We start from the raw sequence: 16,176 nt of genomic DNA, 5'->3' as shown, positions 1-16,176 counted from the left end.
GGCTTTGTTTGCAGAAGTTCTCCCCCCTACCACGCGTTTGAAGCAGGCGAGGGAAAGCCCAGAGATTTCTCTCGCCCCCCACCCCCTTGCGCCTAGTTTGCAGAATTTCTCTCCCCCAACACGCGTCCAGCCCATGCGTATCAGGTCCCCCCACAATATAAGGACTTGTGTTGGGGTGAAACGACTTGTGTTGCAGGGGCTCTGTTGTTTTGCAAATATAAGGAACAAGACAATATAAGGGCATAAGTGTAAAAACATATGGGCAAAAGGGCAAAAACAGTGAGGCCTGGGTGAAGGCTGTTGCCAAACGCCCTCTTACTGCAATAATCGTACTGGACATGACTTTTAAAAAAGAAGTCATCCACTACCCCTGTGAAAAGGATATGCACGAAAGAGGACTGTGAAAAGTACATGCACAAAAGAAGTCCTCCACTGTTTCGTGCCTCATGAAAGAAGTCCTCCACTACCGGTGGTGGAGCCGGTCATTATATATTGGATGTGACACTAAAATTTTTTTTGCGTCTTAAAAATTTTTTTTATCCTAAAAATTTAGTAATTCACACAATATATGCGTTACAAAAAATATCTATAAAAGTTCATAAATATGTACTCAAATTGATATATTAAAAATGTAACATGTCGACATTATATAAAAAAGATAAAAATACAAAAAAAAAAAAAAAAATTGTCTAGAATTTTTTGAGGGTGCCGTGGGTTAAAACAATTTTTTGAAGGTGCCATGAGTTAAAACAAAAAAGAATTTTGAGGGTAAAAAGAATAGAATTTTTTGTAAAAGGATTTTTTTTTCTTTATTTTTTATTTGAAGGGTGCCGTGGGTTAAAACCAAAAAAAATTAAAATCCTTGGGGGTGCCGTGGCACCCCCAATGGGCAACGTGGCTCCGCCACTGATAACATATCATCAACAATTCCTATGTCGTCGCTGATGTTATATCTTAAATAAAATTAAAATTAAAACCCACATCGACAATGGAAGCAATTGTCGCTAATACATGGACTATTAGCGACAACTCACAAAAGTCGTTGCTGATAAATAGTTATCAGCAATGAGTCTAAAGTTGTTGTAGATCAAAGACAAAACGACTTTGCTGATATGATATGTATGACTTTTAGACTTTTAACGACGACAAAATGTTATCCTTGTATATATGAAAGGAAGTACCATGGGAGCGGAGGAATGGCCAAAGAGAAGGCTCGTCGCAGCGATCAGAATCGCAATGAAAATGAATTTCTGCAGGAGGATTCTGGATTAGGTGTGTGTAACACCAGAGAAGGAAGGAGAAGGGGAAGCACACGTACCTCCATATATAGCTGGCTTTTAGTTTTGTCACAAATGGAGAAAATAAGTCCTCTTAATTTGATTACTTATATAAATACTTAACTAAAGCCACACAAAAAAAAAAAAAAAGAAAAGAAAAGAAAAACATATATGGATTATATGTACAGAAGGAAGGATTCAAAGTTTGGCACATAATTAAAGTTTTCTATTATTGTTTCATTTAACTGAAGTATCGAGGTTCGTATGATTATCTTTGAGATGCTTTGCTAATGAGAATAAAATATTTATTACAATAATGATCTTTAATGTTCTTTAAATAACATATAAGAAAATGATGACCCTCTGAGTAATTAAATAGTTACTTGAGTTTGAAGGGTGTTTTTCTTTTATATATATATTGAAAAAAAAAAAAAAAACAGTTATGTTACTTTTCCTTTTCAGAAAATGTACTTTTTTAGCCTATAATTATAGAATATCTTCAGCAGCATTAGGTATTTTACTTAGTGAAAAAGTGCAATTTTTAACTTTAGCTATTGTTTTTTCACTACACACTCCAACAAATTCTCTATTTCATTCTCTACTTGCTTTAAAATTTTATTTTTCATTCTCTTTTTATTATATTATTGTTAACACTTAATTAAAGGGAAAAACAAACGCATATATATAAATTATTCATTAAAACCAAAATAAACACATATGAGGAACATTCATCTCACATGTAGGCACTAATTCTTAAAATTAATAACATAAATAAATTTTTTTATCCAACTGCAATTGATTTGTTTCCGTTCGTGTGTTTCTATGCAATAAATTTTTTTCATCCAACTGTAATTGGTTTGTTTTCATGAAATTTTTTTTTTTTTTGCATTCAATTTTTTCATTCAACTGTGTGAAGAAATTTTGTGAGCGAGAGAGATAAATTTTGTGTCAAGAAATTTTGTATTTGAGAGAGACGTGGCAGATGTGAAAAGGTGGTCAGAAGAAATAAAAGATATTGGGTGAAAAAAGGTGAAATAAAGAAACAATAAACAAAAGAAAAATAAACAATATTTTAGTCATCTACTGTGTTACCGTGAATAGCAATTTAGAGCTATTCAAGGTAGCAATGTAACTATTTTAGCTAATGACAAGCTACTCAGTTAGAGCTAAAAAAAGAGCAATAATAACTAAATATAGCTAATATTGGTCTTTTAGCTAAGCTACTAGAGATGCTCTAAGAATTAATTTCAACGGAGACCAACAAATGATTTCACCAAAAATTAAAAAAAAAAAAAAAAAAACTCCCTAAAAAAGAAGAAGCTAAAACTATTCGAATTATGTGACGTACATGTACGTATATAGAGTGTGTTTGGTATTGCACTTTTGTATATAAAAAATGGGAGAGAGAGAGAGAGAGAGAGAGAGAAACCAAAGAGAGAAAAACCAAAGAAAGAGAATTTGAAAACCAAGCACCCGTCACATGCCAAACTCTTAAACAAATTATGTAACTTTTTTCAAGGCTAAACAAATTATTTAACTCTAAAAACATCAAAATCAAACTGGCGGTAACTAGACAAACCTTTTGGAAAATATTTGGAGTTTAAAAATTTTTATTAAAATTTTTTTATAAATTCACAGCTAAAATGTCTAGAGAGTGGGGATGTGTGGAAGTTGAATATCACAATTGGTAACTCTTTGCCAATGAAATGAAAATCAATTTCAATATGTTTAACGAACAGGATTTGATGCCAAACACAAAGCACCGGAGTTATCACATCAAAGAAATGGTGGAGAGGAAGAGACAAACAATTTTTGAAGAAGAATCCTTAACAAAAATAATTTCGTCGTTGCAAGGGCCACCAAGCGGTATTCCGCTTCTGTAATGGATTGAGAAATAGTATGTTGTTTTTGGGTAGCCCACAATTTTTATTTTATTTTATTTTTTATTTTTTGACATGTCCACACAAGGTGAAGAAAACGGGGATGAAGATTCGATTTAGTGACTTCTGCTTCTTGAGACGTAGTTTTTAACGGATTGAACTACCCCTTGAAATTTCTTATCGTTGGGAAATTGTCACCAAAAAAAAATAAAAATGACAAAGCTATAGTAGAAGAGAAGTGTTAGGGAGCCAAACAAATAAACCTAAAAAAATTTCCAAACTCACGTGGCAAGAGTTTTTAAATTAAAAAAAAAAAATGCAATTCTCTCTTCTTTGTTTATCACTCACGGTCTGCCAGATCAGTTTGAATTTTTTTTTAATTTATTTATTTAGCTCCCTAGCAATTCCCATAATAGAAAACTATTGTTGGGACTTCTTGTCCAATCTGAGTCGCAATAAGTATCAAGTGTGTGTGATATTCTTTATGGCCATGTGAGCTTTTGATTTGCATTTATTATCCAGAATGGAAAATGGAATTGTTTTTTTCTTTTTCTTCAGAGAAAAAGGAAAAATTTGAAGGACCAATATTTTAGAATTTCCACAAAATTTTTATGTAATTTCCTAACTGAAAAAGGTGTTTTAGAAATTAGAATTACAGGCGAGGTACACCTTTTGACCTCTAATTAGTTTAAACTTACTTATTAAACAGAAATAAATCAATTTTATTTTCTAATCCTCTAATTAACTTCCAAACCTTAGCTTGAAAAATAATCTTACAGGATTATATAACAATAGATTTTTCAACCAAAATCCTAAAATTTTGAGATATAATTAGAAGAGTAATGCTAGAAATATCATTTTATCCCCAAAAGTAATATAGCTTTTAAAATTAGAAACTGTAACCCCCAATTAGAGCACGCACATTTTGACTCGACTTGAGAACCCAACACAAAATTAACCTGTTAGGGTTTATGGGTTTGACTCATTTAATTAAATGAGTCGGGTTATGATTGAAGTGTATAATCTTATACACATGTCTTGACATGACCTGAATCCAACACACGACATAAGGGCTGATAACTTTTGACACATTAAACCTGACACGACCCAGCATAAAATTATCGAATTAAGGTTGAGAAGTTTGATCTGTTTAATTAAATTGGACGGATTAGGGTTAACCTATAGGATCTTATACACATATCTCGACAAATGCAAAAATAAATTGTGACCCTCTACCCCCACTAGTTTGAAACCCCAATTTTAAATTTTTCACACACTAGAAATTATGTAAGTCTAACACTTCAATCCCTAAAATTATAGTTGTGGCTGTATTATACACATTTTCTTAAAAACAAAAACCATAAAGTTAAAGAAGAAAGAGATTGGTAGGCTGTAGCTACCCAATTATTATCATAAAATGAAAGGTATTTGAAATATTAAGGGAAAAAAAAAGTGGTGCCTGAGACATGCTCAGAAATAGGCACCATAAGGGCTCTCTCACATTTACTGTCCAAATTGCTAGCAATCTAGGTAAAAAACTAAGAAATGAAAATTTTAAATTCAATTTCCATGATTGCGAACATTTATCTCAAAAGCTTAAATTGAGTAAAAAAAATGGTATTTAAATTATAGATGGGTTAAGACAATTACAAAGGCTGTAAAGTTGTTGCACTGTCCGTGACATAACCAGATGGTGTTTGTTAGAATATATGGAAAATATATTATATTTTCCATATATTCCATAATTATGCTGATATTGAAATATTCTTTATTTATGGGTTGATTGTAATCATATATTGGGATTGTAATCAAATCAAGGGGATTTGATTACCAAACTTATATTTATTAATTACCCTATAAATAGGGACCTTTGTATTGTAGACAAATAAAGTTAATGAGCACAATGTAGCCCTTAGGGGTATTCCGAGTGGTGGACGTAGGTGTCTAACACCGAACCACCCGTAAGTTCTTTGTGTTTATTTTCTATATTGCTTCCGCTTATATTCCCTCATATTTATTATTTCAACATGGTATCAGAGCCACTTTCTTTGTGGACTCAAATTATTTTTCTTATTTTTTGCTGTTCAATTTATCTCATATTTCTTTTCCTCAAGCATGTTTCTGTCTGTCAATCCGATTGTTTTCCATAACAATCGTCCGATCCAACCTGCCATGACAAGATCAAGTCAACTGTTTGCCGACAACCACAACAAAGCCCACCACCAGTCAGCAACAGCCAATTCAACCTACCTTCCATCCGACAGAGCCGCGCCATCGTCTGGCCTTCTCCGACGTCATCCCACTCCCAAACGACGCCTTCCATAGCCATTGTCACTGCCGAACGACACCTTCCACTGCCAGCAAGTCACTCCAAAAGCAGCCACGGCACTGCCGGCTGTCCACGATTCCACGATTCACCGCCACAAATCTCCCTGCAACCAGTGCTTCCAACACTGCCGGCCTTAGTCTTCGGCTTCCGCGCCATCCAGATCTACTCCTCCGGTTATGCCAGCGTCCTTTCCTCCAGTCATGCATGGCCATCTCTGTTGCAGCAAAATATGCAGAGAAAGAGGAAGAAAGATGGGGACAGACAGGTGTGGAGAAACAAGTGAATGGAGGAAAGAGAAAGAAAAGAAAGAAGGGACAAGAGGCGTGAAAAAAAAAAGGTGCTGCGTGTGGCGTGGAGTGAGGAGAGAGAAAAGAAAGAAAAGAAAAGGGAGAAAAAAAAAAGAAGAAGAAGGTTTTAGCCAAGTAAAAAAAAAAAAAGGTGCTGCGTGTGGCGTGGAGTGAGGAGAGAGAAAAGAAAGAAAAGAAAAGGAAGAAAAGAAAAAGAAGGTTTCAGCCAAGTGAAAAAAAAAAAAAAAAATGGAAGAAGAAGCGGTCCAAGTGGACCACATCACGCGCGCCACGAGCCGGTCAGGTTCGGTGCGCCGATCTGATAACCGCCCAAGTGAGCTCATTTTTTTTTTATTTTTATTTATTTTTTTTTTTTTTTAATTTTTGGCCCAAGTCGGCCCTTTTTATTTTTGGCTCATAATCAGCCCTGGCCCGTAGTCGGCTCCTTTTTATTTTTGGCTCATAGTCAGCCCTGGCCTGTTGTTGGCCCCTTTTATTTTAGGCTCATTGTCAGCCCTGGCCCGTTGTCGGCTCCTTTTCGATTTTGGCCCGTTGTCGGCCCCTTTTGATTTTTGGCTCGTTGTCAGCCCTAACCCATTGTTGGGCCCTTTTGAAGTTTGGCTCATTGTCAGCCCTGGCCCGTTGTCGGCCCATTTTGGAGTTTGGCCCGTTGTCAGGCCTTTTGAACCTGCATTCACCAGCCATCTGCCGCAGTCGCTAGCCGCCCGCAAGCCTCTATCTCTTCCGGTAGTCGTCATCATCTACGGCCCGTTCCCTGCCTCCACCACCGCCGTCATCATTGTTTCGGATTTCAAACTCAATGTTCCAGAATATTCCACCTTGAATTTGAGGGGGGATGTTAGAATATATGGAAAATATATTATATTTTTCATATATTCCATAATTATGCTGATATTGAAATATTCTTTATTTATGGGTTGATTGTAATTATATATTGGGATTATAATCAAATCAAGGGGATTTGATTACCAAACTTATATTTAGACATTACTCTATAAATAGAGACCTTTGTATTGTAGACAAAAAAAAAAAAAGTTAATGAGCACAATGTAGTCCTTAGGGATATTCCGAGTGGTGGACGTAGGTGTCTAACACCGAACCACCCGTAAGTTCTTTGTGTTTATTTTCTATATTGCTTCCGCTTATATTCCCCCATATTTATTTATTTATGGGTTGATTGTAATCATATATTGGGATTGTAATCAAATCAAGGGGATTTGATTACCAAACTTATATTTAGACATTACCCTAAAAATAGAGACCTTTGTATTGTAGACAAAAAAAAAGAAGTTAATGAGCACAATGTAGCCCTTAGGAGTATTCCGAGTGGTGGACGTAGGTGTCTAACACCGAACCACCTATAAGTTCTTTTTGTTTATTTTCTATATTGCTTCCGCTTATATTCCCTCATATTTATTATTTCAACAGTGTTGTTGAAATCATACATATCAAGCATTATCCTTCTAACACCATTCTGCCAGAGAAAATCACTTCTAAACATAATTAGAGTAATTAATAAAACAGCTTCTCTTTCATCTGAAAAATGAAGATTATCAGTAATATTTTACAATTCGAGGAGAAATTTTTATTTTTTACCCCATTTAAAAGGCAAACACGAAGTGTCAAATTTGCTTTAGAATTAAACATGTATATTAAGATGGCTATTAGTGATAAGAATTGTGTATATTAAAGCTGTGGGTGCACCAAATGCCCCAATAAAATGATTAGATATATGTAGATATCACAAACTCAAATATTGAAGGAGAAAAATGAGCCTCCCATTTTCTACTATTGTTTGTTTACTTGCATCATTATTTTTCGTATTTTGGGTATGTTGTAGCGGAGCCTATCCTTTTTCGGTATTTTGATCACATTTAATTAGGAAAAAAAAAAAAAAAAAGTTGAGCCAAAAGGACCTTTTCAGGCTGTGAGAAATACAGATTGGGATAGTATGCAATTAATACTTAGGATATTGGTGCAATAGTTTTAATTTGGGTAGTTTATTTTAAATTGATTATCCATAATAAAACAACAAATAGAGGGAAGGGGTGGCTTGCACCGCGGGCAAGTCATAAGGGTGGCCAAATCATCCCTTATGGCCATCCCCAATGACCAAACCATCCCTTTGTGGCCAAAGAGATGATTGAGCCACCCCAAAAATGTCTGCAAATAACTGGAACATAATCAAAATTTTAGGGGAGGAGGGCGCAACTAGAAAAAATATTTGGGAGCAAAAAATTAATTTTAAGAGTTCGTCTCTTGAAAAAAATTAAGTTTCACATTTTAAGGGATTTTTAAATTTTTGGGGCACTAGTCCCCCAAGCCTAGGGATGGTTTCACCCCTAGTCACTGGGGTGAATTAGTCACCTCAATGACCACCTCTATGGCCTGCACCCCTTCCTCTCTCTCATGTGCGATCACATTTTGGACCGATCATTTTAGATCAGAGTTATCGCACCGTTGCAATATCCATATTAGAGCTATACACCCCGTGCAATACCTAGTACTACAAATAGTCTCTAAGGAATAGTTCAATCGCCTAAAGACCACGTTTCATGAAGCGAAAGTTATTAGTTCGAATATGCCTCATCATTTTCCTCCATTTGTGCGGACGTGTCAAAAAAAAAAACCTAGTACTACGGCATTCTTCTACATTTTGCTTAAACCAAAGGAAAAATAATATAATGCTTTTAACTTTCCGAACAAAAGAGTATAGAGATCATATACATTGAGCTGGTCAGTAATGGAGTCCTCTTGATTTGTGGTAGTCAATATTATATTGCCGGTTCCGGATTTCACTCCGAACCTAGCATATGCATTGTGTGCCATCAGCCACGAGTAGCGATTAAATGGAAGCCCCTTCACCTATTCAAACCATTTTTTTTTTGGTAAGATATTATTGCATTAAAGCATTATAAATATAGAAACAAAATACATTATTAAAAAAAAAAAAAAAAAAAAGGCATAAAATAAATTAAAAATTATCCACGCTAAGAAAATAGTTATAGTTAAAAAGGGTTTTTTAAGGAGCGCAGAAGTTAAGCTATTTGCATGGAGTAAGGCCTGCAATAACAGCAAGAATAGTGTTGGGCTTATGGGTCGGCAAGCCACATTATTGAAGGCATAAACAAAAAACTGACCACCGAAGGGGGACTAATAGGTTTGTTTCTGGTACATCGTGGCAATGTATTTCCGTTTGCAATGCAACTCGCACAATCCATGCCTGGATCGCAGTTCGCAATGTTCCTGAAGGTTAAGCATGGTTGCCCCACCTGTGTTGGGCTATCAACGGTCAAAAAACAAAGAGAAAGAGAAGGGGAACGATATGATGATGACCGGAAAAAAAAAAAAAAAAATGTAAAATCAGTTTTTGTGATTATACCAATTGATTTGTATAAAAATGTTATGTGGCATATGCAATAATAACAAATAGGTACATTTCTGTGCCCGACTTCTGTCTATTTTTTTTTGTACAAAAACAGTCAAATGTCAAGTCAACATCAATCAGATTATGATACGTGTCATCCATAAGACATGTTTGTTATTTGACGGTTTCTGTTAAAAAAAAAAACAAAAACATTAGACAGAAGTTGGATGCATGCATGAACGTATTTAGTATTTTTGCATACGACATAAAGTTTTCAGAACATTTTTATATCACATGAAGCTTATTGCAAATTAATCCCCGTCTAATATATATGATAGGAATTAAGTAGGTACCGTGGCAGCGGATGAGCAACCAAAGAGAAGGCTCGTCGCAACCAACAGAATCGCAATGAAAATGAATTTCTGGAGGTGGATAATGGATTAGGTCACAAGAGTAAGAAGGAGAAGGAGAAGGAGAAGAAAGAAGAAGCACACGTACCTCCATGGCTGCCTTTCGGTTTTCTCACAAATGGAGGAAATTAATTACTCCTCTTTGATTACTAATTAATGAAAATCGTGGTTCGTATTATCTTTGAGATGTCTTGATAATGAAAATAAAATATTTATTAAAATAATGATCTTTCATGTTCTTAAAAGAACAGAGAAGAAAGTGGTGGCCCTTTGATTTCATGAAGTATTTTAATTATTACTTGAGTTTGAAGGTTTTGTTTTTTCTTTTTATATTTAAATTACTGCATGTACTTTTAAGCTTAAAACAATACATTAAGGATTAATTTGGATGAGATAAATCAGGAAATTATTTTACCAAAAATAAAAAAATTCGTAAGAAAAGCTAAAAACTATTCGATTAGGCGACATACCTTTTTCACTAATGAAGAGGGATTTTTCAGAAGAGTTAGAAGTTGTTTTCAGAATATTCAAGAGGCAGCAAAGAGAAATATTTGTAGATTATCTTCTTGTTTCATTTAAAAACTTATTTTATACGAATGAACGAAAAGCTCTAAAAAGAAATAAGAGAAAATAGTATTTACTATATAACTGAGATAACGTGACTGTGAAATCATTTGAATTAATTAGGGCTTGTAAAAATGAAAAATAAAGGACGACTGATTTTCACTCAATGTCATCTCAATTGTATGATAATCATAAAACAGCCTACTAAATAACATTTCTCAAAGTATAAACCACAACACGCGTCACATGTCAAATTCTAAAACAAATTATATAACTTTTGTCAAGACTAAACAGATTGTTTAACTCTAAATCACATCGAAATCAAACTAGTATAGATAAACCTCTTGGAAAATTTTTGAGGTAATATAATTGTTACCATAAATAGCACTATCGGCACGTTTTTGGTTTTGTTTTCAAATTCATGTTTTTTGATTTTGTAAATAGATTTGGTACAAATTCACAAACTCAGAATTTTGCCCAATGTTATAAAAATCATGTTTTATAAAAATTTTGCCAAACAACACAATCCAAAAACAAGAATGAAATTTGACCCATCCAAACAAGAATGTTATAAAAATCACGAAAAACTTATGCAGTTAAAACTGAAAAAAATAAAAAAAAATAAAAAAATAAAAAAATTGATGTATGATTTGTTTTGGCACGTTGACTCATGGATTAATCTCAAAAATTCCCTTGATTTTGTTATTTTAAAAACTCACAAGCTGAAAATTTTACAGCAATCAACAAGCATATATGCTTGGGTCGTTGCTGAACCCTCATGCCTCTCCTCCAATGTCAATGACTAACAACAAGGGAAAGTAATAAAGTGAATACAATTACTGTTAAAATAATGATAAAGTTATTAAATTTATCTCTTTCTATGAGTTTAAGCTTTTAAGATATTTGATGATTTAACAATTACGACACATTTTAACTATATATTGCAAAGGAAAAAAAAAAAAAAGCTTTCAATTAGTAATTGCATGGAAGATTGCCATGCTTGACTTCTTCTCTTTTTCCCCAATACAAAATAAAATAAATAAAATCTCAAATTTTACAATCTTATGTCCATCTTGTTCAACATGAAAAGATACATTTTATATGTATATGGGTGTGGGGGCAACACCATCCTAGAGAGGGCCACCTCTTCCTGAAGTCAGATTTGCCTGCTCATTATTTTCAAATTGCAATAATTAAGTTCATGAGCTCTACATCAAAGAAGAGAGAGATAGAGAGAGAGATAGAGGTAGAGAGAGACCTTGCAAAATGCTATATTTCCACACCCACCAACTAAATGACCATTTATCACGTCTACAGCTTCTGGGGCTCCACCACCATCACTCCTCTGAAATGTTCATATGCAATACATATATATAATTAAAAAACAGAAGAGCTTCATCACAATTCATATGTATATTAATGTTAAATCATCAGTTTTCCTAAAAGTTTAAGCTGATAAGAAGAGGTAAATTTAATCATTTAATGAATACTTTAATATATATACCTTATAAAAATCAACAGCAACGAAGTTAGACCACCTATAACCCGCCGCTTCATAGCAGGTGTTCACCATGCTAAGTAGGGGAGCTGAATTATCCCTGCAAGCCTCAGTTTTATTTGGCCTACTCTGGAAATAGTTCACCAAGACTAGTGATCTACTGGTTGTGTTCATGGCAGCCGATTCTGCTCGGTTAGGGCACAACCCAGGTATCATACCACCATTCCCGTCTGTAGATTCCCACCAAACCACATTTAGCTTCGGTTAATTTCTCAAAAATGTTTCTTAGAGTGCATTTAACTCCACAATTTTGTAGGCTAATTAAAAGAACAATTCAAGATTACGTTTGAAAAAATGATGGCAATTTGAAAACGTAAAAAATCCATGTTTTTTAGTCTGTTTGGCCCTGCGATTTTGCAGGCTATCGTTTGGGAGTGCGTTTTTCAAAATAGGAGGAGAATAGGAAGTCTTACATTGGTTTTCTACCATATAGCTCCACTGATAGGCAATGCCTTCAAGTGCCTCCTTGGATGGGTCTGAAGTGAAAACCACTAAACGTTGATTATTTTGGAGCATATCATCAAATGTTGGCCAATCTCCACCATCTTTGGGCATTCTTGATGCTGGAAACCAGAATTGCCTTAGGCCAGCAGCATCAAACACCTTTGTTAGCCCATTTGGTGATGTAACATGATCTTCAAGGATAATGGTAACGATCTCTGATGGGTTTTCTTCAAGAAATACTTTAATCTCTTTCAGAACATTAATGGCCAGTTGCTAGTAAATTAACCAGATCATTTCAGATCAATTAATTGTTTGAAAATTGAATTACATGACAATTTCAAATTTTGGATCTTTTAATCCATCAAATTTAGAATGAATATATACTTACAAAAGCTGTAAAGTCGTTGCATTGGCCGTGACACAACCAGATGTTGTTGTTGAAGTCATATGTATCGAGCATCAACCCTCTAACACCATTCTGAAAAAGAAAAAAGAAAAAAAATTGGATCAAATAGTATGCAAATGGGGTAGAAAAGGAAATTCTCTCTATTAATTCTTTTCTATAATTATCCGATAAGAAACGGAACATGTGAAGGCATCGGCCGGCTAGGGAAAGAACCAAAATTTTTCATTGACGGTTAAAGTAAAAACGACAGGTCAAGCCTAATTTTGATAAGGGTTAAATCTAATTTTGAAGCCTAAAAATGCATATATATTATAACAAATTTTAAGAGAAATTTTGAAAACCGAGGGCCAGGGATTATAACCCCCTTGGACCTATATGTAGTTCCGCCCTCAGCTGGCAATGACTTTTGGCATGATAACCTACATACAATATGCACATGAAATGCAAGAGCATATAAGAAAAAATTTCAAAACCAGAAGAGCTCTGGCCTTAATCTCCAATAGACCCGTTCTAATAATAATAATAATAATAATATTTATTATTATTATGATCTTTAGATCACTAACAGTGACTTCCCTAATCTCATTTCATTTCTTAAATGTAGGGAAAACTTCGAAAAAAATCACTTGAAACATATTTGGATCATTCCCTAAATAGGGTAGCACTTTTAGTTCCCTTAACATTATTTTAATATAAAAAGTCTTTTCTTTTTCATCTATAATTCAACATATAATTTAAAGAATACTTAAATGGCATAAATAAAAGGAAATTATGGTGAAGTTTATAAGGAAAATGTAAGGAAACTGCTGCGCTTACTATGCATGAATTATAGAGTGGATGAGTCTTGAGAAAGAGAATAAGTGGTCACAATCGAGCCGCCTAGACTCCAGACTATCTTAAATTGACCTTTCTCTTTCTTTCTCTCCTCAATTTCTCGGGAAACAAACGGAAACAAATTAAACAAACATACATGGAGCTGACTGGTAATGGAGTCCTCCTGGTTGGTTGGAGCTAGAATCACAAACCCTGTACCCGATTTAACCCCTGTCCTTGCATACGCATTGTGGGTGGTGAGCCAAGAGTATCTATTAAACGCTAGCCCTTTCACCTAAACAATACAAATAATTTTTTAATTAAATTATTCAGATCAAATAAATCAACAAATAAATATTCATATTCTAACATTACAACCTTAGAAGTGGGACTTATAGCTTGTGTTCTAGTACAACGTGGTTGTACGCCGGCTGCCCGGCAAATCTCGCAGTGCCGCCCCGAATCGCAATCTTTGTTTGAAAAACATGTCTGTCCCTCCTGTCATATAAGAAGATGCAAAAGAAGAGAGAGTTTCAACCCGGGTTGGTTGGAGCCGTGAGTCACTTGACTCCGGTGCCTCGTTAAGCATCAAATTCAACCCGCGTAGAGAGGATGTTTTGTACGGTGTCTCAAAAATTTAGTTGGGGCCACGCCCGAATACCCAGATTATGAAAAAAACAGAAAGGAAGCAGAGAGATTTTTCTTTCCCATGATTTTCAGTACCTTGAGAGCAGTGGAGAAACCAAAGAGAAAAGCTGCAGCACACAGAGTTGCAGCAAAGATTATTTTCTGCAGGTTAACACAGAATTAGATGTTGATGAATTCTTGCAACCATTGATGATGAAGAATTGAAAGCAAAGAAGATGAATAGAAATCTAGCAGAGAAGGTAAGTACGTACGTACTTTCATTGGTTGCTGACTTGCTGTTATTGGATAGGATCACAGACAGAAAAGAAAGTTTTTTTTTTTTTGTTTTTTTGTAAGTAAAAGCAAGTGTTTTTTGAGTTGGTACACACATATAGGCATAAAAGCATAAATAAATGGCGTATAATATTTTACTTTCAGAATCGCTACTTTCGATTTTATTGTGAAACAGTGAAAGCACTTGTGTAAATTCAATTTGGGTTAAATATTTTTATTTTTTGCTTAGTTTAACTACTTTATTTTTTCCAAATTTGGTTTTTGGTTTCGTTAGTCCAAATAGACAAATTGTATTTTTTGCCAACGTCAGATACATTGTGCGAGTCTTTCATCAATTTTAAATATTGGACTCTAAAACGCAAATATGTGGATACTTAGAGAGATAAAGTGTATTTTTTCTAAAAAAAAAATAAAAAAGGGTGGCTCTAGTTTGAGAGTAGCCGAACCACTCCAACTTGCAAAATGGGGATTACCATGGCGTGGACCACCCCAGGTGCCAATCCTAACATTTTTATTTTTTTATTTTTTTTCATTTGATCTTTTAGGGGTGGTTTGGCTACTACCTTAAGTGTCAAAACTTCTTGTGCTATAAATCTCACTTTAAGGTCTAAGTCGGTTCTTAAATTAAAGTTCAAAACTTGATTTAAAGTGAAGATTAGAAGAGGCCATTCGCAACCTATTGAATGGCGTTCGGATGAGACATGTTTTCAAAGATTCAACATGTCGATCCAAATGCCTCGATTACAAGCTTGTTCAAAAGGTGTTGAAATGAGTTCAAGAATACACCAATCATAGTTATAATCGAAAGCTATTTGAATGGAAGACTTCAAGGCATAAAATTTCAAAACTTTTGAAATGCTCGATTGCAAGGGCCATTGTACTAGGTTTGAACGAAGATTGAATTACATTGTTTGATAGAGGGCCATCGAATCTAATCGCAATCACGTTCGAAGTAGTTTCAAATGCTATGAAGATTAAGATAAATCTGAAACACTTGATCGCAGCGATCTTTTAAGATATTTTTTATACTCTCAAGAATTTGTTTAGTACAACTAAAAATTTTGTTTAGTTTAATAATTTCCACTAATTATCATGGGAAGTGATGATTATTTTGTTTCTTGATATATGTCGTAATCTCTGTTATGAATTGGATTCCTCCTTATGGGGTCAAGTACATGTGAGAAGGAAAGAGTGAAAAGGATAGAAATATTAATTTATTTGCAAAAGGGTCAATCAAATTACTGTAGAATATAGGTTCAAAATAATGAGTCCATATTTTTATTTTCTTTAACTAAAAGAATGAAACAGACAATCAATCAAAGAAAATAATGGATCCACAAGCTCATTTGTTGATGTAATTATTGTATACCAACATCAAATGCTTGCTACCTACCTTCAAGAAATTTGGTATAAATTGCCCCTGCAGGGCCCTTTTAAGGCCTACATGTTGATAATTCAACTTTCTTGTTAGAATTTTTATGAACCGACACGATCTAAAAATATTGAGGGGTTACTATTATTCCCAATCATTGAAGGGCCCATAAGGCCCATCTACCCCGAAACTTCTCAGAGCCGATGATAATTGAATTACCTACTATTACGGGAAAATCTGTATCGGATATTGCGGTTTTTAGTGAGAAAATTCAAAAGCTCTACCATTAAAATACGGGAACAATGTATCTATATAAGAAAATGGGAGTTTCCCCATCATGGATGCATCTCCATTTTCCGTATTTAGACTTTGTCATTTTACTTCTTCCTACCCTTCGCTAACTTTAAACATCAGGGATGATTATGCCCGACCTCCGACGTCGGATCTCTCTAACCTTTTATCTTTTTTTTAAAACCTTATCTTTTTGTTCTTGGGGTGTAGTGACCATAAAACCAAAATTCATTTAT

The 16,176-nt window shown here is 34.5% G+C and overlaps 2 protein-coding genes across 3 annotated transcripts in view; both read right to left on the bottom strand.

The window, feature by feature from the left end:
- Window positions 1-9,665, bottom strand: part of LOC132177204 (PI-PLC X domain-containing protein At5g67130-like) — a 15,065-nt gene extending 5,400 nt beyond the window's left edge. Inside the window, exons 1-3 of the mRNA XM_059589453.1 lie at window positions 9,660-9,665; window positions 8,935-9,066; window positions 8,522-8,659 (exon numbers count right to left, since the gene is read on the bottom strand). Coding sequence (XP_059445436.1) covers window positions 8,522-8,659; window positions 8,935-9,066; window positions 9,660-9,665 — 276 coding nt within the window. The remainder of the gene's footprint in view (window positions 1-8,521; window positions 8,660-8,934; window positions 9,067-9,659) is intronic.
- Window positions 9,666-11,113: 1,448 nt separating this feature from the next.
- On the bottom strand, window positions 11,114-14,335 carry LOC132178943 (PI-PLC X domain-containing protein At5g67130-like). 2 transcript variants are annotated; one of them, XM_059591531.1, is made up of 9 exons: window positions 14,260-14,335; window positions 14,080-14,145; window positions 13,735-13,854; window positions 13,514-13,651; window positions 12,526-12,615; window positions 12,107-12,410; window positions 11,640-11,863; window positions 11,394-11,480; window positions 11,114-11,301 (listed from the first exon to the last, which is right to left on the bottom strand). In XM_059591531.1, the coding sequence occupies exons 1-9, from the start codon at window positions 14,263-14,265 to the stop codon at window positions 11,266-11,268; spliced, it is 1,071 nt and encodes a 356-aa protein (XP_059447514.1). In that variant the 5' UTR covers window positions 14,266-14,335; the 3' UTR covers window positions 11,114-11,265. The 2 variants fall into 2 exon arrangements, with proteins under 2 accessions (XP_059447514.1, XP_059447513.1); XM_059591530.1 differs by having other exon boundaries at window positions 11,114-11,480.
- Window positions 14,336-16,176: the final 1,841 nt, after the last annotated feature.

The sequence above is a fragment of the Corylus avellana genome, chromosome ca4, assembly GCF_901000735.1.
Source record: "Corylus avellana chromosome ca4, CavTom2PMs-1.0".
NCBI lineage: Eukaryota > Viridiplantae > Streptophyta > Magnoliopsida > Fagales > Betulaceae > Corylus > Corylus avellana.
This window is presented reverse-complemented; position numbering and strand designations above follow the sequence as displayed.

What these genes read in the sequence shown, in the direction of transcription:
- LOC132178943 (XM_059591530.1), bottom strand. An exon ending in GCAACGACTTTACAGCTTTT is followed by an intron (nt 12,411 to 12,525) that starts GTAAGTATATAT and finishes TTAATTTACTAG; the next exon opens with CAACTGGCCATTAATGTTCT. An exon ending in CTATATGGTAGAAAACCAAT is followed by an intron (nt 11,864 to 12,106) that starts GTAAGACTTCCT and finishes GGGAATCTACAG; the next exon opens with ACGGGAATGGTGGTATGATA.